We start from the raw sequence: 21435 nt of genomic DNA on the forward strand, positions 1-21435 counted from the left end.
CTCTCAGTCATTTCCTCGGGTTTGGACAGGAGCGAGCACACACGGTGCCCGGACACGATTCGCAGTGGCACACGTTGGCGGAGGGAGAGCTGCGGTCGGACGTCAGAGGAACCCCGGGGGAAATACTGCAATACTCTCTAAATGTGATGAAAATATAAGACTAAACTTTTTTATTTTTTTATTTTTGGTTTAAGAAAAAAAGAAAAAGAAAAAGAGTCTCCGGGATAAAATCTGACGCACAGAGAGAGAGAGAGAGAGAAAAAAACACCCTTCAAGCTACAGTTTTTCGGATTTGGAATTAATATCTAATTTCTGTCTATAAGGTAGGGGAGATGAACTTTGGACTGATTTTACTCGTAAAAAAAAAAGAAGAAGAAGAAGAAAGTATTATTGTCAGACGTCTACAAACTCATAAACTGTCATTTACATTGATTTGATGTCAAAATAGTTTTAGTTTAAAGTGGCTGTAAAACTCTTCTGCTACATCTCGATATGCATTTATTTATTTATTTATATTTATTTATATTTATTGCACTTTTAATTTGTTTAACTTTTTCTTCCATTGTTGTCTAGTTCGCTGAATTTGCACCTCGCAGTCGCACTTGTTTTTCTTATTTTTCTTGTTCTTTCCTGTTGCGGGTATTATTAAGAGTGATATTACGTGACCTATTTAATGCGACCCGTCTCATCCTCTGGCGCATCTGATGTTGCAGCCTCTCCATCGGCTCTCACTCCGGTCTCACGCTAGATGGCGCAACGAGTCTCTGAACGCTGCCGGCTGGACGCTGTCATTACTGGATGAGATGAGAATTAGGCTGAAACTTTTCTTTCCACTCACTTTATTCTCTAATTAATGCACCTCTGTGCCCTTAATGCGGCAGGGCATGTGCAGCGGCTCTCTGAAGAGTCCCTGCAGCATCATTTAGGGAGAATAATTATAGTGAAAACGTACCAATCAAGGGACACCTCCTCTGGTACACAGAAACCTCTGCTGCCCTCAAATCCAAGCCTCTGCACACACACGGTGCCCAGATTGAGTGCTGAGAGAGCTGTTGCCTGAGGAAGTGTATTCGGTGGGATGATTACTGCACCTTTCATCGCTGCATTTGGTTCTGTCACATGATGTGATGCAGACAAACATATAGTTTTTATGGGAGGAACTACCCCCCCCCCCATCTGTGTGCATCTCCAGTAATTCTCAGCTGTCAGTGTGTTTAACCGATTCACCTTTAAAGAAAGCATCTGTGGAGTCAATGGTCGGACAAGCCGATGCTCCAAATCCGTCTGTTTCCTTCCTGCCAATGAGCCAACCTGTGGGTCGACCACTTTGCACCGTCTGTCTGTCCATCCACCTGTCTGTGTCAGCGCTGTGTGGATCACAATTTGTTCTAACCTCCCCTGTGGCTTTGTATTTCCCCTGGCAGAGTTCAGGTTTGAGTCCAAATCAGTGGTTAAATGTTCTTGCAATTTTTAATAAAAGACAGGGTTCGACTCAAAAAAGCTCTGGAAATGTTTCATTTTCCATGTTTTCACTGTCAAATCTGCTGATTGTTCCCTTTTGGTATTTGAAAAAGCAGCCATTGTTTACAGTCTCTATTCATAGCCCACTTCTGAGCAGTGGAATACTCCACATTCTTTGATTGAGGCTCATCTGCCCACAGGCACACGGACCCTCAGGTCAATTGTCTCTGATTCTGCCCTTCTCTGTTGTCCCGCATTGCTTTTTTCTCTCCGTTTCTCTCTCGCTAGGCCTCGTCTCTGCAGCGTCGAGCAGCTTGCCACCACATCCAAGCTTGGCGGCTGCAGAGAAGCTGCCAAACAGTTCCTTTTTTTAGGGATAGCAGTCACCAAATTACAGCCGCTGGGGCAGTTAACTCCACCCGAAAACGCTCCTACCGGACCCGCCTAGCACTAACTTGTACTGTCTGAAAAGTACATGAAATTGGGTTGTGTGTGTGTGTGTGTGTGTGTGTGTGTGTCTGTGTGTGTGTGTACCTGTCTGTCTGTGTGTGGAGGGAAGGAGACAGGGCATAAGGAAATGAGGTGAGGCCAACCAAATGACCACATCATTTTGGAGGTGGACTTCAGTTTTGAGACACAAAATGTATGGTTTACATACCATTGTTGTGCGTACACGTGTGAGTGTGTGTTTTGCCCACAAGCAAACATTTGTGTGGGTTTTCCATTTGTGATTTTTTTGAGGTGTCAGTTAATTGCAGCTTGGCTCCTGCTCAGAATACCATGATGGTTTTTGGAGGGGGAGGAAAAAAAACCCAAACTTTTACTCCAACAAACGAATATCTCGGAGCAACGCCCTTCCAAATTAGATTCATTGTCTCCAACACAGCGCTGAGCCGTGTCAGATATTTCGTGCTCCGTCAGCACTGCCATCACTTCGAGCTACCATGTGAAGTTAATCGACACTGAGTGTTGACGTGGCGGAAGCCAGTACACCAGGGTTGCGGCGCCAGCTGGCACCTTTGGTAAGCTCCCTGCCCCACCTTAACTCTGCTCACATGACTGCAGACACAATCGAAGGAGTGCCCCTAAATGTGGATGCAATGTTAAGATGTGACTGTAGTGTGAGGGTGCACGGATCCCCAGCTCTGAGGTTTCATGCCGGTGTCAGAGGGTTCAGCGTCTGCTTAAGAGGCAGACAGGAACACATAAAAACGTGTGGTGATGAAAGGAGTTTGTGTGTGACGGTATAATTTCATGATTTTACAGTCACGGAAATTAAAAACTTTCTCTGTGTGGGAAAAGCTGGAAGCAACTCATATGAGCCAAGAGAAGAAAAAAAAAACGGAGCTTGTGTGCACGGGTGGGTGGGAGTTATCGCTGCGGTCACAGGAGACCAAACACTCCGAGAAGATGATTATTCTTGGCACCACGGCGAGCATATAGCTTAAATATATGTTTGTTTAGGTTGACGAGGGCGAAAAGGCCGCTATGTGGGAACTCGACATCAGAGTAATTGCGGTGGATGTGATGGCTGACATGTGCCCGCCACTTGATGGATTGTGCGTATAGGAAATGTAAAGCTAATCTCAGACACCGAGTGTGGGAAACTCAAACAGCTGATGCGCTCGCAAAGGGGTGGATCGCTCAGCAGATGGTGCTTTCGGGGACAACTCAGCGTTTTGTTATCGGTAGACAATAATCCACCCCTGAACCCTGCCTCATGTCTTCTTGCTCAGTTGCTCTTTTCTCCCTCCTTAAGCCTGTTTTCACCTTTTAAATCCTGTAGTAAACCACTGGAATTCATATCTTGGTAAAAGCGTCTGTCTTCTGGTGCCTGTTGTAACAGCTTCAACCACTGTTAGTTATGCCTGTGTGTGTGTGTGTGTGTGTGTGTGTGTGTGCGTGATTGTGTGCGTGTGAAGAGAGAGAGATTCACACACTAGGGATGAGCTGACACACGTTCCACACGGACGGGGAATTTCCTCCTCTTTCCTCTCTTCTTTGTTCCTGATCGAAGGAAAGTAATCGTTGCTGCAGAAAAAATGGCCAAAAGTATGCAGACACCTGAGCATTAAAGTCAAACGTAATTGTTGCGCGTCTCATATAAACAGCCGTGGACGTCGGCCTGCTGCCAGAACAGCTGCCACTCTTCTGGGGAAAGAATCTTGCAAGACTTTAAAAAAAAAACAAAAAAAAATGGCTGCAGGGATTTGGTCCCATTTTCAGGAACGTTAATGGGGTCAGACACTGATGCTGTGTGACGATTCCTGGATCGCAGCTGACGTCAGGCGCTGCAGTATTATGATATCTGTCTGTTTGAACTAAGAGATGTATAAACTAGCTCCAGACAAAAAAAAAAGAAAAAAAAAGGATGCACTTCTACACAGGTGTCCACATATTCACAGCCACACAACGCAGCTGCAAACTCTCACGCATCCTTCTCGCCTCGTCCGCCGGTACACGACGCCTACTCCTTCTGTCTTTCTCTCTTTCTTTCTTTCTTTCTTTCTTTCTTTCTTTCTTTCTTTCTTTCCTCCTTTCCGTCTGCCCCCCCTCCCCTCACACCCCGCAGCGCCTCAGAGACAAACACAGTGCTCAAGACGAGAATAGCCGCCCATCCATCCATCCATTAAACCGCTCTTGGCCTTTTGGATGAGAGGGAGAGGCCGAGGCAATGACAATTAAAATTGAAGCCTTGGGTTTTGTTTTCCTCTCAGACCGGATGTTTGACGGCTCGCGGCATAACTGCAGGGAGAGGAGAGGGATTCATATGTGCACACACACACACACACACACACACACACACACACACACACATACACACACACACACACACACACACACACACACTCAGGGCCAGATAAAAGTGGTTATTACAGCCAGAGAGGCTGCGTGATTGTGGGATGTAGTTTAGTCTTAACGTCATGTTGTGTTTATAGTGGACTTACACGTCATGATGATAGACTGTTCTTGTTCCGGTCTCCCCTTTTTTTCCCTTCTCGTCTATCATCCCCAACGCCTCTGCTTGCAAATCTCCATCCACTACCACGTCCCTACAAATCACTGGTTGGACGGATGAGAAATGGCTCGACGGATGAGAGCATGGGTGCCTTATCTTTAGATTTATGGTATATACACCGCCGCTCTTATATGTTCCATAATGTTGTAAGGCACAAGTGCAGAAACTGCAGGCGTCTGAGGGTGTCTTCTGTGCATATCCCTGCTCTTTTGAGTGCTGCGTGTCATTGTGTGATGCTGACTATATATGCCCTCGTTGTGTCCTTTTGGCTGCATTCTTCTGGCCCAGCCAAGGCCAGTGGTGTTTTTTTCTTTTGCTGCAAAATGGTATAATTTGGCAGCTATTTTTATTGTACAGAGCAGACTACAGGGGCCAGTTATTCATGCTTCCAGACCAGGTCCATATCAAGCACAGGCTCTTTGTTTCACTGATTTTAATCTGGCGAAATAATACTTTTATTCTCTTGAATTTAGCTGAAACACTTCACGGTTGCAGCGGATTGCATAAGCTTAAACCGCATAAAAATCCTTTTTTTCTAATGAACAGCCCCCCGAAGATCTAGCTCGCCTTTGAGGTTACGAGAAGCCAAGCAAGCGTTGAATTGATGTGTTGTAAAATCATCAACCCACATGCCTCGATGTGTGTACTCTGACCACATTCTTCTTCGCGGGGTGTTTTTGTTGCGGCTCTACTTTTATAATTCAAAAGATCAGTATCAGCTTAGAGAGCGTTTTCTTTTTTTTTTTTCATGAAGTGTGGAATGAGAAGCATTTCCCCCCCAACATTAAAAAAGCCCTCAGAACCAAACTCACAAGCTTTTATCTTTGCAGCCTCCCTTTTTAAGCCTTTAAAAAAAAAAAGTGAACAGTCAGTGCTGCTAAAAGTAGTCCAGGACATTAGGTCAAACAGGCAGGACAACCGTCAAGTGAGTGTTTAAATGGTTTCACATTAAGAAGAATGGGATTGAGACAAAATACTGTTTTCAGGTTCAGGGATGTTGAAAGTTCTGACACGTTTGTACAAGCGCTGCCAAGAACTCTGTCCAAAGTTTCACTCAAAGAAATTTCGGTGGAAATGCCCTTAATTGCTTTTTCACTCCTCTCCACTGCTGTTATTCCTCCCTCTCCCAGCCTCTTCTCTTTCATTTCATCCATCACTTGGGTCCCAATAATGCTGACAAGCAAACTTTGCATCCTGCTTCCAAAGAAAATTAGATCATGTTGCGACAGGATCCCTAAAACTTCCCTGGAAAGTCAACTTGCATGCTAACCACTGGCATCGAGACTTCGCAGCTGTAGGATTACGGAGCCGGGGATCAGAGGAAGAATTAACACGACGGGGTTAGAGATTATCGGGTTTTAGGTCGCCCAAGGGCCCAGTGAAGGACTGGGCTTCACTTCACAGGATAAGCTTCAGGTTAGAGGTCACGGCTTCCTTGTCTAAGGATCAATTGGCCTGGTAATAATTTGTTTTACTAGGAATTAGATTTTCGGTTGAGCGGGAGGGGCCGGCTGCTGAAGTGTTAGTTAGGTCAGTGCAGACGGGACATAAAGGAAGCAAACAAACACACGTGTGCTCGCATGTCTGGTGACCTCAATTTGCAGTGTGTGTGTGTGTGTGTGTGTTTGCAGCCATGACATCATGGAGTCTGTGTTTCATGACATGACGCTCACACACATGTCCATGCACACGGACACACTTGCACACCCTGTTTCCCCTCAAAATGAATGGCGGCTTTGTCTGACCGCCCGGCTGCAGGAATAAAGTTTTCCATCGCTGAGGTGATGTCCTGCAGACTGTATCTGATTGGCCGGTGAGAGGAGACTTGCCCTCCAGGGAACGGACTTGGTGTGCAGCAAGCAGACAGTGGCACTTCGTCAGTGTGGTTTAAGTGACTTTCATTCCCAGAGTCGACTTCCTGGCAAGTTTCCCCGGGGGGAATGAGTGCATTTCTCCTCACCAGCCTGCAGCTCCTGGTCTGCCCTGTGAGGTGTGGTGTAAACACTGGGCCTTTGTAATTAAGGACAAGCAGACCATTTCATAATAATTCAGTGTCCACTTATCTCTGACCATCACCTGTAGCTATTAATTTAATGCCCTCGTGCACATGGTTGGATTAACCTGCGCAATGGTTTGTTATTGGGCTCCGGGTGACGGCCCGTCACTGGCACACCCACTATCGCCCACAAGTTGCCGGTGCATTCAGCAGACTATACATGGCAGCATCGTTATTTGCCCCTGAAACCAAACAGTACTACTATGCTGGATTAAGATGGTGCCAGGGCTTTTTTTTTTGTGCAACCATCAGTCTGTGGATATTTGGAATAAACGCAGCTTGATTCAGGAATGTGTGCCACGTAAGCACAATACGACAATACAGCTCTTAAAACTGCATTTATTTTTTTGTATTCAAAACTATAATGACAAATGTACAACTGTTTAAATCACAAGTATCAACTGATATACAGTAGGTGTGGGCACTGGTGGATTGCTTGCCCCCCAAAAAACACAGTAAAATGTCCTTCTTGGATGCCCGACCATCGAACAAAACACATTACCGTCTCTTCGCTCTAGATGTGACTGATTTCTAACTTTTGGTATGGATCCAGATAAAGGGACGGATCCAGGAATTTTCTTTAACATGGCGAGGTCACAGGGCGTTTTTGACATTTTTGCTTATTTCTCAGAGAGTGATAATACGTGGATCTGCATCAGGTGCTTTTCATCTGGCTAGTATCAAGTCAGGACAATTCGATGCAGAGTCTAGTGGTGTGCTTAAATTATGGTTTAAGCAGTAATGGGTGGTTGAAAATGAACAGGGCTACCGAGGTTGAGATTAGATTAGGCTTGATTGAATTAAATGGGACTGTAGGGCCTTAGCGGAGGTATGCGCTCTGCTGAGTGCCGTTCTAATTTTGTTTAGTGTAGGGCTGCTTCACCTCTGGGTTTTTATAACCTATAAACTGCCTGCAGAGTGTATATATTGATGTACAATAAAAACTGACGCTGCTGTGCTTCCTCTTTGTGTTTCCTCGTGTGTCTTAGTTAAAGATGCTGCCACATTGCTCCGTCCTGCTGCTGCTGTGCGTGGTCCGGCTGCTCTCCCCCTCCTCGGCCCTGCCCTTCGAGCAGAGAGGCTTCTGGGATTTCGCCATGGACAGCATGGACAGCATGGACAGCATGATGACGATGATGAGGGACGAGGAAGAAGGCTCGGCCGTAGAGGAGATCCTCCCCCCTGACATACCCATGTGCCCCTTCGGCTGCCACTGTCAGCTCCGGGTCGTCCAGTGCTCTGACCTCGGTCAGTGAGAGTGTGTGAAACAACAGAGATGCATGTCTGAGATGCTTGGTCATCATTTCAAAGTGTGTGTGTGTGTGTTTGTGTGTGTGGGTGAGCAAGACCACCTCCAGCCTTGCATGACTATCCTAGCTTCAGAGACTAAAGCCCCCCTTTGGTGTATTATATAAGGGAGGAATTTCTTCCTTGGAGATAATGCTTGTGTATTTTGACAAGGGAAGGCATGTCTTTGAGGGATTTTGTGTTCCAGACTTTGTGTGTAGATACTGAGTGGGAGAGGAAGAGAGAGATGGTGTGAGCAGAAAAAGGAGAAAAAGACTGGGACAGGAGGAGGGAGACAGAATAAGACAGAGAAAGACAGTAGTCGACATAAAAACAGGGCGAAAACTTTGATGGGAGGAGATGAAAAGTTTACAATTTTCCTTACTGTCCTTAAGAGCTGTTTCATGTTGTTTTTTGGGATGTAGACGGGATGTTTAAAGGAAACAAAGCAGGAGGAGGGGAGGGTGGAGGGTTGGGTTTAAAGGGGTTTTAAAGACGGAGGAGAGGGTTAAAAGGAAAGGATGATGAGAGACATAAAAGTTGTGTCTATGAGTACACTCGAAGAGGTTTTGAAATAAAAAAATGTCATGATATTCACAGTTAGGAGTTCCACGAGAAAAATACACACACAGATGAAAGGATACACAAATATTTAGTCATTTCTCCATCTTAAAATATGATTTCCGTGATGCTTTTACAGTCCGACTCAATTTTAGTCATGTTTCCATATAAGCACACGCTACAATTTCCCATCTGTGGATATAATAAGTGCACGCTGTTCTTCCTGTGTCTATTCTTACAGGAAGACTGCATGCAGTCGTATTTGTGGATATAAAGATTCCTCACTTTATACCGGCTATATAACTCTAATAGGCTGTCTGTCTTTAGACATAATGGTTTTGCCGAATCATCATTTTACAAGCTCTATGTATTTACTGTCCCCAGTCTCTCTCTCTGCAGCGAGTAAATGTGGAAGCGTATAATTTCTGAGATGTCAAGTGCTTATTTAGAGCAGATGTATTTTGGCGATGGCGTCTGTCTCCTCTCAGTGTGCATCCCGGCATGATGTCGGGTATTTGTGTTCAGGGGCGCTGGGGTTTAGGAGGGTGCTAGTTTTGTCAGTTTGTAGTAAGGGCTTTGAGATTTGTGGCAGATGCGGGTGATGCGCTGTGGTTTGGAGGTTTTAGAGGGTTAAGAGATTCAGTTAATCAGGGTGCTGGCAAACGTTTTTTTTTTTCCCAGGTCTGTTTATTGTGTCTGACACAGGCGTACGAATTTGAAGGTTTCCGCGAGCTGCAGGTGTTGACTGGAAGGTGGATATTTCCTACCACATGAATCCGCCTGGAAACATTCTGCACTTGTCGAGTCATATTTCTCTCGCGGCAGCTGTAATAGCTTTATTATATTTGAGAGAAGTAAATCACAGAGGCTGAGTTTGGTTTACAACTTAATCTCGATCTTTCATCCACTACTTTAATGAATTTATCTGCGCTCCCTGGAGGCAAAAGGCTCGTTTTCTCGGATGAGGCTACACCATGAAGTTCCTCTTCTCTCTCAGCACTGCGAGGACGTGGTCTGAGCAGAATGTCAGAGAAAGCTGCTCAGGGTTTGATCCTGTGTGGTGACACAAGGAGGGTGTGGCGCAGTACAACCAAAGCCATATATCTAAACTTAACTCTAGATGGACAGCTCTGGGTAGAGTCCTGTGGGTCAGATGTGGTTGGTGGCAAACTGGATCCCAGTGGGACAGCTGGCGCTCTCTCACCAGCGAGTCTGGTTGCATCATGGTCGTGGTCCAGATGAGGTCGGGCCTGGTTGGGATTCGCTTACAGTGGGCTGTCTGCGCCGCCGACCACATCTGATACACCCGTCCACGTGGCTCTGTGATGTGGTCTTGTTAATGAGCACTGGTTGCTGTATTTGCGCGTGTGCTGAGTCATTTTTCCAGAGACATCCCTTTGTGGAATCATGCAGGTGTATTTCCTAATGCTGACCAATTGATGCAACCAGTGGCGGAAACTAACTTAGTACGGTATTCCGAGTTCATTTGAGTATTTTCTGATACTTCAGACATCAAATGTTAAATGTATAGTTTATCACTGCAACATTAGTTGATAGTTATTTCGCTGGTCACAAGCAATTTGATGATTTTAAGCTATTTATTAAATGAGCCAAATGTAAGAATTTTATTTGACAGCATTTTAAGCTGAATCAAATTGATCAATACAATGTGAAGAAATAACCGCTTGCTCCAGAAATATCTACCGAAGACAGCATGCTAACAAGCTAGCCCTGGCCGGTCATGGTCATGGACCTTTTACTACTGGACACGGCCTTGCTCAGTTTCACATCAAGCCGAAAACGCTGGACTTCTGGCTGGGGCTCTTCTGCATAGCTTCGGTAATTGTGCGGCCCACAGAGCGTGCACCCGACTGACTTCCGCCCAACCGACCGATGTTCCTGGCCCGAATGGCTCATATTATGGTAGTGAAACGAGTCAGTTCTCAAGGGCTGTGACACTTAAAAAAAATGTATCCATCGTTTCCAGATGCCTCTTTCACAATGTTAGCTTACGGGAAAAAGTCTTCTTAGGATGCAGCGCACCACGTGACGATGTCATTACATCACTTGGCCACTAAGAAAACTGGCTTCCAAGCCTGGCGCTCATCCTGTGGGCCTGGTCAACACTCCCTTGCTGCTCCCAGTCCGAACTGCTAGCTGCACGGCTTACTGAGCTAACTGTCTAATGGCATCTACAATAAGCACAGGGTGCTCTTGTGATTTGCTTTTTTGTATAAAGCAATTCATTTTTTGTATACAGGAAAAAACAATGAAGTGTATTTAACTATAAATTTACTATTTATTAATGATGGTTTTCATAAAGTTACCTAAATGTTACCTAGTTTTTTTTTTAACCACTGCATGTATTTTTACAACATCAGTTGCTAGTTACTTTCCAAATTAAGTATTATAAGTATTAAGTATTATAATATTATTATATCAATGGCCAATACAACCTGACATATAATACATATTTTTTTTTAAATTGTCATTTGTGTATACTGAGTACTTTTACCTTTTTATGCTCGAGCTTGAAATACTTTTACTTGAGTAAAAGTGTATTTCTACAGTGTGGTATTAACAAAGTCAGGAGCAAACTCCTGCACACTGTTCCCCTTCATTTGCAATTAAGTTTAATGACAACATTTCGGTACTCAGACCTTCATCAGGTTCTCTCATAACCATCAAACAACCTGATGAAGGTCTGAGTACTGTCACGTTGTCATTAAACTTAATTGCAAGTGAAGTGAACAGTGTGCAGGACTTTTTCCTGATTTTGTCGGCCCCTTGGTCTTCTCCTACGCACCTGTCCAACCACAGGTGTGCAAAGGCTGTACTCCTTAGCTTCCTACACTGTGGTATCCAACATTTTAATGAAGAATACAATTTGATCTCTTCTTCCATCACTTGTTGCACCCTCTTCTTGCCCTATTTAATGTGTTGCTTGGTCATCAACACTCATCCACAGCAGTAATCATAACAGCTTTTGGTGAACCTGTCACTGATGGTGTTAGCGTATCGTGTGTGTCATGAAGACGCTGAAATTAAGACAAGTTCATGCCTGCATGGCATGACAGCTGCATCGCTTACACGTTAACACAGACAGCTTGTGTATTTTCTCACGTTGTACGTGTCAGGGCTGTGCCCTCACTTTTATTTGATGTGTGATTTTTTGATTTAAGTCACATCCTTTTTGACTTCTGTCAAATGGAAACCAGATGGAAAACATCTGCTGTCCCCATCTGGTGTGAGGGGAACACGCGTTTGTGTGTGTTTGAGAGAGAGAGAGAGAGAGAGAGAGAGAGAGAGTGTGTGTGTGTGTGTGTGTGTGTGTGTGTGAGAGTGTGTGTGTGTGTGTCGTTGTCAATGACAAACCAGTAATGTTATGACGTCTCTGCATGACCTCCATGATTGTGTCTGTGTCCACCTCTCATTAAAATAATAGTTGAGGTGGCCCAAAGTGCTCATTTGCGATTGTGTGGGTGTGATTGAGTGAATTTTTAGGCCTGAAGAGGTTTTAAATCACACAGTGACTATTTATTTTCCAAGGTCTATGTCTGACTAAGACATCCTAAGAGCTTGCCCATTGAAAACAAACTGGTTTTTGGGGTGTTGGTTCAAAGTCATCCATTTAATGGAGTGTGATTCCCCCCTCTGTGTTTTTACTGGTCTTGTCCTCAGGTCTGACCGAGGTGCCAAAGAATATTCCTCGGGACACCAAGTTCCTGGACCTGCAGAACAACCGCATCACTGAGCTCAAAGAGAACGACTTCGCCGGCCTCACTAACTTATACGTAAGAGACGCACACAGTCGGCCCACGCTCTTAATGTCTCTCTCAGCATTAGATCAGCACCTCTCAAGGATGTGTAATCGACTCTGCTCAGCTTCTGTTGGCTTCAGTGGTGTGAAATGTCGCTATGACCCTCCGTCTCCTCTGAGATTTAGAGGTTCATTTCCTCTCTTTTTTCACCCTCCGCCGCTTTTTGCTCTGAGAGCTTTAATTGTATTAAAGCTGGAGCCCGAGGCCAAATGGGAGTATCCGAGCCCACATCCTTGCCTGTCTGAGTAGAAAGGCTTTGCTCACTCCTGACCTGCTTTTAAGAGCGCCGACCAAGAGCAATATTAAGTCTGGCAGCGTAGAAAACTCCAGACATGACATTACACAATAACATCTCTATTAAGGTCTGTTTACCTCAGCCTACATCTGTCTCCATCTCCCAGCCAGCGCAGGTGGAGAGACAGTCTGTTGGATGATGGACTGCTGTTCACACATTCAGCAGAGACACAGGATGCAAACACAGACTCTTGCACACTCTGAGAATTAATTGAGACTTCCTTCTTTTTATTTTCCGCCTGTCTGGGTGATGTTTTCACACAAATCAAATAAAGTGGCTGTTGAATCTCGCCTCTCCATTATTACTGTTTTTTTTTTTTACAGGGTCTGTCTCTAAGGAATAACCATATTTCCAAAGTCCACCCCAGAGCTTTCGTGCCTCTGAAGCACATGCAGAAGCTCTACTTCTCCAAGAATTTCCTGACCACCATCCCCAAGAACCTGCCAGCTTCCCTGGTTGAGATGAGGATCCACGAGAACCGCATCAAGAAGGTGGCAGCTGGAGCCTTCTCAGGACTGAGCAACATGAACTGCATAGGTCAGAATTTTCTGATGACTTTAACAAATTTAGGTTATATTCGGGGGTTCCCGCCACTGTCTGACATTGGCATTGGACTCTGAAGATTAAAGAGACCGTATTTTTATTTCACGCCACAAATATTCTCCTCATCTCGCAGAAATGGGCGCAAACCCCATCCAAAACAGTGGGTTTGAGCCCGGAGCCTTCAAGGGACTGAAACTAAATTTCCTGCGTATATCGGAGGCCAAACTGACTGGGGTGCCAAAAGGTAACAGCTCATCTGTTTGACTCACATGTTTAAACATTCATACAGACATAACACAGTTTGAGGCTATCTTTAAGGCAGTAGTTCAGCATTTTGGGAAATACACTTATTAGATCAGCTTCGAAAAGGCTGATACTACTGTGACATCTGAATGGTTGATGAAGATGAAGCCAGCAAAAGCTTTCCACAAATGTTGGAAAGGAAAGGAAACAGGTGGCCTGTCTCTGTCCAAAGGGGAAAACAAAACACAGACCAGAACCTCTAAAATACATTCACATGTTATATCCCATTTGTTTAATCCTCACAATGGTGTCTTCGCTGGTTGCCTGGCAACTGCATAGTGACCACAAATTCTCATTTTTACACTTTGATTTTTGTATGCATTAACCAAAAAGATAAAATGTGTTCAGTCTTGTGTTTTAGAGGTTCTTGAAGGGGTTTTTTGTTTAAACCTAAGGACAGAACTTGGCTAGCTGTGTCAATCAGTTGCCGGTTGGAGCTTCATTTAAATGACAGTCATAAGAGTGGTATCAATAGTGCATGTCACAAAATGTAAAACTACTCCTTTAAGATCCTCTGTTGTGAAAATGTCAATGTGGTATGAAAGAACAAAACCAAACCCCCCAGTAAAGTAAAGCCTTACAAGTTTGGTGTCTTGTCTTTCAGATCTCCCAGAGAGCCTCCATGAGCTTCACCTGGACCACAACGAGATCCAGGCTGTGGAACTGGAGGACCTGAGCCGCTACAAAAACCTGTACAGGTATCTGTCGCCCTTCAGCATCACACTCCCGATTCCCTCCTCTCTGTGGGATTTGCTTGCATACCTGTATCCTTGAGAGATACATGCCCAGCCGGCAGTGCCCCTCAGGGGTAATAATATGAACTACATTGACATGCCACTAAAAAGTGGCTGGGTAACTGGTTTTAGCCAGTTTATGCTTATGAGGGATTCCCACTCAAGTCGAAATAGCCGTTTCTCAACAGATACCTAAAAGGGACATTTCAGCCCCATATTAGAAATACTATCATATCTATCGTTTTGGAGGTATTGGATTTAGAGATTTCTGCCTTCCCTGCAATATAAAATAGAACTAGATTTGCCAAAATATACATTTGCAAAACTCAACAGCCATGTCTCTTTCCTGAAATCATGAGCCTGTTACACAAAATAACCAACGGACCTATTTGTGAGCAGTTTCAAAACAAGGTCTGTGGATAATCTTGGGTGCCATCTATTTCCATTGTATTTCAAGAGAATGTCAGTATCTCTAAAACTCAGCAACTTTAATTGGGTTTTTTTTTCTGGTCACAGGAGTATATGGCTGATGTGGCCCTTATTCTCACTTGGCTCACCTCCCTCTTGCACTGATATTTATCAGGGAATTTGCAGCTACTCATGCTTACACTCGTCAAACAGTTAGGCTAAATGTACCTTGCAGTGCCCTAATTTCTCCCGATTTCACATTTCTCCCCCTCGTCTCACTTTTTCCAGGCTGGGCCTTGGCTATAACCATATCCGTAACATAGAGAACGGCAGCCTGTCCTACCTCCCCAGACTGAGAGAGCTGCATCTGGAGAACAACCGCCTCACTCGCGTCCCCAGAGGCCTCCCTGATATGAAATACCTCCAGGTGAGTGTGTCACATGCACTGATTTTGTTTCACATGATGCTCGACTCAACCTTCTATGTCCCCTTCTCTGTTTTTTAGGTCGTATACCTTCATTCCAACAACATCGACCAGGTGGGAGTGGATGACTTCTGCCCTCGCGGATTCGGGATGAAGAGGGCCTTCTATAACGGCATCAGCCTGTTTGCTAACCCTGTCAACTACTGGGAGGTTCAGCCCGCCACGTTCCGCTGCGTCAGCGACCGGCTGGCCATTCAGTTTGGCAACTACAAGAAGTAAAGATGCTGAGAGGCGGAGACAGAGAGGGGAAGGGGGTGGAGGAGGAGCAGATAATTTAAATAATGAAAGAAACCTGAGAAACAGAGGGAGGGGGAGTTCATATCTGAGATGATTATTATTATAATTACTATTGTTATTGTTGTTTTCTGAGAGATGAGAACTAGCAAGTTTTTTGAAAGAGAAGTGGAAAAATCCAAACACATAACTTGAAGGGAGTGGAGAGCAAAGTTTTTTTTCGCATTTTTTTAATTCAAGGTTTCGAAGGTTTTTGCCATCAGAAAAGGATGAAACAGAGGAGACCCTCTGAGAAGAATGTTTTCCCCCCACGGCCTTAATTGATGAAAAATGAAAACTTGTGAAGCATTTCATTCCATGTTTTGTACTTATTGTGATAGAAGTCATTTTTCTTTTTATTAACATTTTTTTAAGATTACAAGTTAAAAAATAGAAAAGCAATGCATTATAGTTTTTTTTTTTTTTTTTAAATATTCATAAAAGGTGCTCTGTGTGACTTTCTGCGTGTGCTGATTTGGGAAGAATATATCACATCGTCCTGTTTCACTGATGCGAAGCCATTCGGCCCTCATGTCTGTGATTAAATTGTACTGTATTCATAAACAAGTAGTCACAGATTTGGGGCTATTTTAAAAAAAAAAAAAACCTAAACATTTACAGTCACAGAAAAAGTGCACAAAGAGTAGAAACTTTAATTCAGGTTAACCAATTGAAAAACATTCTTGTACATATCACGGCAATAAGTACATTTTTAAAAATTCCCTCCGCCAGTGCTAAACATTTTCGTCTAACCGATCTGAGGTAACTGAACCACGAGCCTGCCTGCGTAAGGAGTCTATTCTGTGCCTTTACTAATATTATGCTGTCTGTATGATACTTTAATACAGTATTCCTTGAGGGGACACTGTAGTGGGGGTTTGCCCCAGTTAGAGAGAAACACACATCCGCTTTGCTTTGAGACAATGAAGGCAGTGTGTTTACATAGTGCTACAAACAATAGTAGTGTTAATGCATTGTTTTGCACAGTTTTTTTTTCTGTTATGCTTTATCTGCTTCAGGGTTGTGTTTAGGTTGGTAGACCTACGTGGAACCACTCTGGCCATAAGTATTTCTGTCTCTGTTCTGTTTCCTGTCCTGTAATCTGACGAGCTATACTGCTGCATGTGAATAAAGACATTTTTAGCCTGCCGCATAAAGCCAGAGAACAACTGAGGCCCCTGGGTTGGATGCTGTGTGAATAATAAAGGAGAAATATCACTTTTGTGTAGAGAAAGTTTGAGTCCACACTTAATAATGTACAATGTGCAATACGATCACATCAGAATGGAATGGCGGGAACTAAGGGTTTGGGAGGTGATGTGGACAGGATGTCATCAGCTCCTTAAGATGTCTTACAAATTCGGAGTAGCAACAATAACCATTTGTAATTTGCACCCATGCTTAAAGGATAAGTTCACCTAAAAAAAAAAAAGAAAATTCAGTCATTATCTACTCACACACATGACCATGGAAAGTCAGAGGACGTTTTGTAGTCCACACAACCTTTCTGGAGCTTCACGGCAAAACAGCGCTGCAGCATTGTCCTGAACAACTGAAGTAGATGGGGGAAGAGAGCGAAAATAAGAGGAAATTGACCCGTGCAGCTCGTCCAGCATAATCCAAGTCGCGGGAAGCCCCTAGATCTGATTTGAAAAGACATTATTCACAACCTCCACATCGAGCTTGTGCACCGACTTCAGACGGGTGTGTTGTAAAACTTTTATCTTAGCAGCTACAGTGGAGATATCCGCTTTAAAAAGGTGTTAATCAAGAGACTGGGATTACACAATTGAGCCATTTTACATTTTAACATAACATAACATCTCAAAGTCGCAATAAGAATATTACATCTGAAGCCTTTAAATGGAAAATAAATTCAGAATAGTCACATTAGTTACCTGTACACATACTTAAGCAGCCAACCCATTCGCCACAATAAATGTTGGCAATACAAATTTCTTTATGGTGTAAATTTACGATTCTTAAGGTTCCATTTTCTATTCTATGTCGGGACAATGATGTGCTGATGATTTGGTTTGGTTTAGGAAAAGAACGCACTTGGTTATGGTTCAGAAAAGATCATGTTTACTCCTTCAAACAACAGTCTTCTTCAGATGAAAAAGGATGAAAAGTGTTTAATTTATGCTCTGTGATTTTCAAGTTTTTTTGTGTTTGTGTCTGAGAATTATTTTTAGCTACTACACATGTTACCGACTGGTCGCACCACAATTTTTGGTCACATTCCTTCTGTATTGTGAGAGTCTTTTGTTCTCTTCTGTGGGATTCAGTCCTACAATTTGAGGCTCTTTCCCAGATTTCCTGAGTCTGGTGCTTTCACAGAAGTCTTCTACATCAGTAATGATGAGCACTCACTCCCAAGCATTCAAAATACTGGAAAAATACACTTTTTTAATTTATTGTTAATTTAAAGTAACATCGAGTCATTTTTTTTTAACCTTAAAATAACACCTTCAGAATCAACATTGCAACGTCCAGATAATGTTTCATTACACAGTATCTTAAAAACATCCCTTGCTTAATTAAATGTTTATGAAGCATTCCATAACAAATAGCTGTTAACTGATTAACTGTAAACTTAGTACTTATCAATGATGATTGGGAAGAAGTGTTAACAAATATGACAGAATGCAGACCAAAAGAATATAGACAATGTGGAGTCACATTATATAGTACAGGCTGCATATGTATCATTATTATTATGATGGCATTTATTCAGCTTACTTATCGAGCTAGTTTGGTAAAAATTGGAATGAAAATACAGTTTATTTGGGCCCTGATTTGCTCAGTTGCTGGAGCAGGCGTCCCATGTACTTGGCTTTATCCTCGCTGCAGCGGTTGCGGGTTCCAGTCCCGATCTGGGGCCCTTTGCTGCGTGTCAATTTTCCGTTTCCTGTCATCTCCGAAGCCATCCTATCAATAAAGCCATACAAAAGGTCAAAAAAACTTCATTTAGGCCAATACAGCACTTTACCTCACAAAGTTACTAAGTGATTAACAAGAAGAAAATCAAACCAGACAAGGCAGATAAAACAACATAAGTTAGGATCAATAAAGATCAATGAAATCATTATTTTAAATGCTCGAACATTGATGTTTTTATCAGTCATCATCCATAGGTGGCAAAAACATAACAACAACAAAAAAATTCACAGTTTTTTCAAATATGCCGCCGGACGCGTCACCGCCGTGCGCCCCGGCTCCATCTGGTCCAATGACACGGTGAGACAGCAGCGATGAGGCAGAGCGCACTCGCCTGTGTTGACACTGGACCGATATGCGGCGATGCTCTTGCGTGTGAACGCGTTTGCAGCGCTCTCTAAGCAGCCACGGGGAGATTTCGCCTCGGATGAGAGATTAGGAGGAGGAGGAGGAGAAGGAGGAGGAGGAGGAGGCGGTGGAGAAGGAGGACCAGCGATCAGCATCAGGGAGAGAAAACGGTATCCGTCGCTCCATCTTCTCCTTCTCGGTGGCTGGCGGCCCCGTCGATTTGCGAGAGGAAAGCCGGGGGCTGGATTTGAAACGTCGCGGGGGGATGTGCTGGTGAGTCGGCAAGAGCTCCCGTGCAGCCTAGAATTAAAACATCGTCGGATTTATAAGCAGCCTTTGGGGAACGGAGGAGAAAATCCTGCAGCGTCCTGTCGAATAAACGTAAATAATGCATGCTACCATTGGCTGCACAGGCCCAACGATGAATGCTGATAGGCTAATCACCTGAACTGAAGGCTACCCTGATAACCATGGCGCTGTTTCCTGCTTTGTCGTGTTAACAGCCACGAATCCTAGTTTCCTAGTGATGTTATCCAGCTGCACAGGGTTTAATTTAGTTCCTTTAACGTGTAACTGTTTGGACCGAGGCTGACTGGTGCTGGGATTAATGGAGCTGCAGGCATCAGCCTATCTCCCATGCACGCCCCATGGAAAATGTCACAGCTGAAAATAAGCCCTTCTAAATAAAGAAGCAAACATGACATTCGTTTGTAGCAGCCTGTCATCCCCCCAGCTTATTTTCAGCTGACGGTGGGATAACGCTGAGTGCGGATGTGTTTTGCTGCTGTGCTCCCTCCTTCTCATTCACATCTCCTCTTTTTTTTTTTTTTTTTTTAAATGGCAGAGGGCTTGATGATGAAAGGAGGAAGAGGAGGAGAGATGTGGAGCGAGCCCCTCCTGGCCCTGAAGAGGTTTTAGTCAGACCTGTGCAAATCCAGGTACATCCAGACTGACGTGATGCACGATAACAAGAAGCAATGAGTGTAATTGACCAAATGTATATTTTCCTTCTTGCTTCCCAGTGAGGTCAGGAGGTGATGGCAGTGCCGTCTGATCTTCACCGCCACTGCTACCTGTTCCTGCAGATGGACGCCCGCCTCCTGCACGCCTGAGCCTGCCCTCAGCGCTGCCTCCATCCCCTCCTCTCCTTCTGCCTCCCCTTGCTCATTTCCCACCTCTTCCTCCACCCTCCTCATCCAGCTCTCCTCCCATCCCTCCATCCTTTTTTCCCCCTTGTCGAATTTTTGCTCAATTTTCACTTTATTATGGCGTGCTGTGGCCGCTCTCTGGACTCCCCGTGCACGCTAGCCCTGCTTGTGGGCTTCCAGTTTGCCTTTGTGCTCTACTTCTCCCTCGGGGGCTTCAGAGGCCTGGTGTCCGTCCTGGTGCACACCACGGAGCCGGAGTTTGATTACTCCCGACCTCACGATGTCTACACCAACCTCAGTCATCTGGGAGTGCCGCCTCCTCCGCCTCGCAACTCTGGCACCGGACCCCCCGCCACTGGGGCACCGCTGAGAGACTGCCAGATCCCCTCCCCGCTGCTGGGTGCGTCCTGTTTTATGTAACGCAACAGATGTGGCATTGTGCTAAAGCCTGACAATCAATATCAGTCTTTTTCCTTTCCCCCTCCTCCAGTCGGACCTGTGTCCGTCCACCTCTCCTCCCCTCTGTCTATGGAGGAGATCAGACAGAGGAATCCGTTGGTGATGCCAGGTGGACGCTACCGCCCCCCAGACTGCGAGCCCCGTCACCACACAGCGATAGTGGTGCCGTACCGGAACCGGCAGACCCACCTCCGTGCCCTCCTCTACCATCTCCATCCCTTCCTGCAAAGACAGCAGATCCACTACAGCATCTATATAGTACAGCAGGTCAGGATACCATGAGTGAAATACGGGTGTGTTACATGTGAGGGATCATGCTTCAAGAGGTGTCCAATAATCAGGAATCAATGTGGACGTGGAGGCGAGACCATTAATTCCTGATTATTGACACCTTGTAGGGTGTTATCCTGCTTATACCGTGGTGACGTGCCAAAGAAAAAAAAAAATAAGACCATTGATTTACACTTTCATGCATTTTGCAATCAAAATAAGTGTTTCACAAGCAATGACTCCGTTTCCCAGGCAAGGATAAGAGGATCACACACGGGACAGTCAAACCTAAGATACAACTTAAAGGGGAGATAAAGTAGTCCGCTCACCTTGTCCACCTCATTCCTTTTCCTCAGGATACCTTCCACTAATAATGGCCATGACTTCAGCAGTGTTTTGTCACCAGAACCAGTGTTTATACGCAGTAACAGGTTGCTAATCCTTGTTTCAGAGAGCGACTTGTGATCTAGTCAATGATTCATTCATTCAGATCTAGGTTAGCGACTCTATTTAGTAAATACTGCTACCAATGTTATTGCTTAGCCGACTAAGGTAACACTCCTAAAGCCTCGTAAGTACAACTACTGTGTCAGTTACCAGATACTTTCTTCCACCAGAGAGTATCACCCAGATTTGTTTCCCCAGCGACCTCCCTGTGAAACTCGTGGATAGAAGCCTTGGGCTCAGATGTTAGCAAGACAGCTAATATTACGTCACGGAAGCAAGATCGAAAATCAATAACGCTGCATATGGTTGACAAACAGTGACTATAATCTGATGGTATTTTTTATCAAAAAGATTAGCTAGCCAGCCATTTCATTGTCCCCAAAGCAAATATCAAGATGATTTTGTGGGAGAGTGCATTTCATCCAACAACCAGAGCAGGCCTCATGTCAATGCATGTCATTTTTGTAATTATGTAATGACGGACATGTCTTGTAGATCAGTGGAGCAAAATTGGAGCTGTGCAAGTCGTGCTTTGGTTTCAAGCAGCAGAAAAGTTGGAGCAGTCGTGGTTACTTGAC

General features: G+C 44.4%; 2 protein-coding genes and 1 long non-coding RNA gene across 4 annotated transcripts in view; 2 read left to right on the plus strand and 1 right to left on the minus strand.

The window, feature by feature from the left end:
* Nucleotides 1–16463, plus strand: bgnb (biglycan b). Of its 2 annotated transcripts, none has more exons than XM_030422758.1 (8): nt 1–143; nt 7526–7784; nt 12066–12178; nt 12824–13037; nt 13177–13287; nt 13951–14044; nt 14777–14915; nt 14994–16463. In XM_030422758.1, the coding sequence occupies exons 2-8, from the start codon at nt 7532–7534 to the stop codon at nt 15189–15191; spliced, it is 1122 nt and encodes a 373-aa protein (XP_030278618.1). In that variant the 5' UTR covers nt 1–143; nt 7526–7531; the 3' UTR covers nt 15192–16463. The 2 variants fall into 2 exon arrangements, with proteins under 2 accessions (XP_030278618.1, XP_030278617.1); XM_030422757.1 differs by having other exon boundaries at nt 5–323.
* LOC115584886 (uncharacterized) lies at nt 15873–19210 on the minus strand. Its single transcript, XR_003984623.1, has 2 exons — nt 18978–19210; nt 15873–18833 (listed from the first exon to the last, which is right to left on the minus strand). It is a non-coding gene; the product is annotated as an uncharacterized LOC115584886 (long non-coding RNA).
* The window catches only part of b4galt3 (UDP-Gal:betaGlcNAc beta 1,4- galactosyltransferase, polypeptide 3), a 9972-nt gene continuing 7001 nt past the window's right edge, over nt 18465–21435 (plus strand). The window contains exons 1-4 of the mRNA XM_030422756.1: nt 18465–18806; nt 19378–19471; nt 19556–20081; nt 20172–20407. Coding sequence (XP_030278616.1) covers nt 19799–20081; nt 20172–20407 — 519 coding nt within the window. The 5' untranslated portion in view covers nt 18465–18806; nt 19378–19471; nt 19556–19798. The remainder of the gene's footprint in view (nt 18807–19377; nt 19472–19555; nt 20082–20171; nt 20408–21435) is intronic.

Source organism: Sparus aurata, chromosome 7, assembly GCF_900880675.1.
Source record: "Sparus aurata chromosome 7, fSpaAur1.1, whole genome shotgun sequence".
NCBI lineage: Eukaryota > Metazoa > Chordata > Actinopteri > Spariformes > Sparidae > Sparus > Sparus aurata.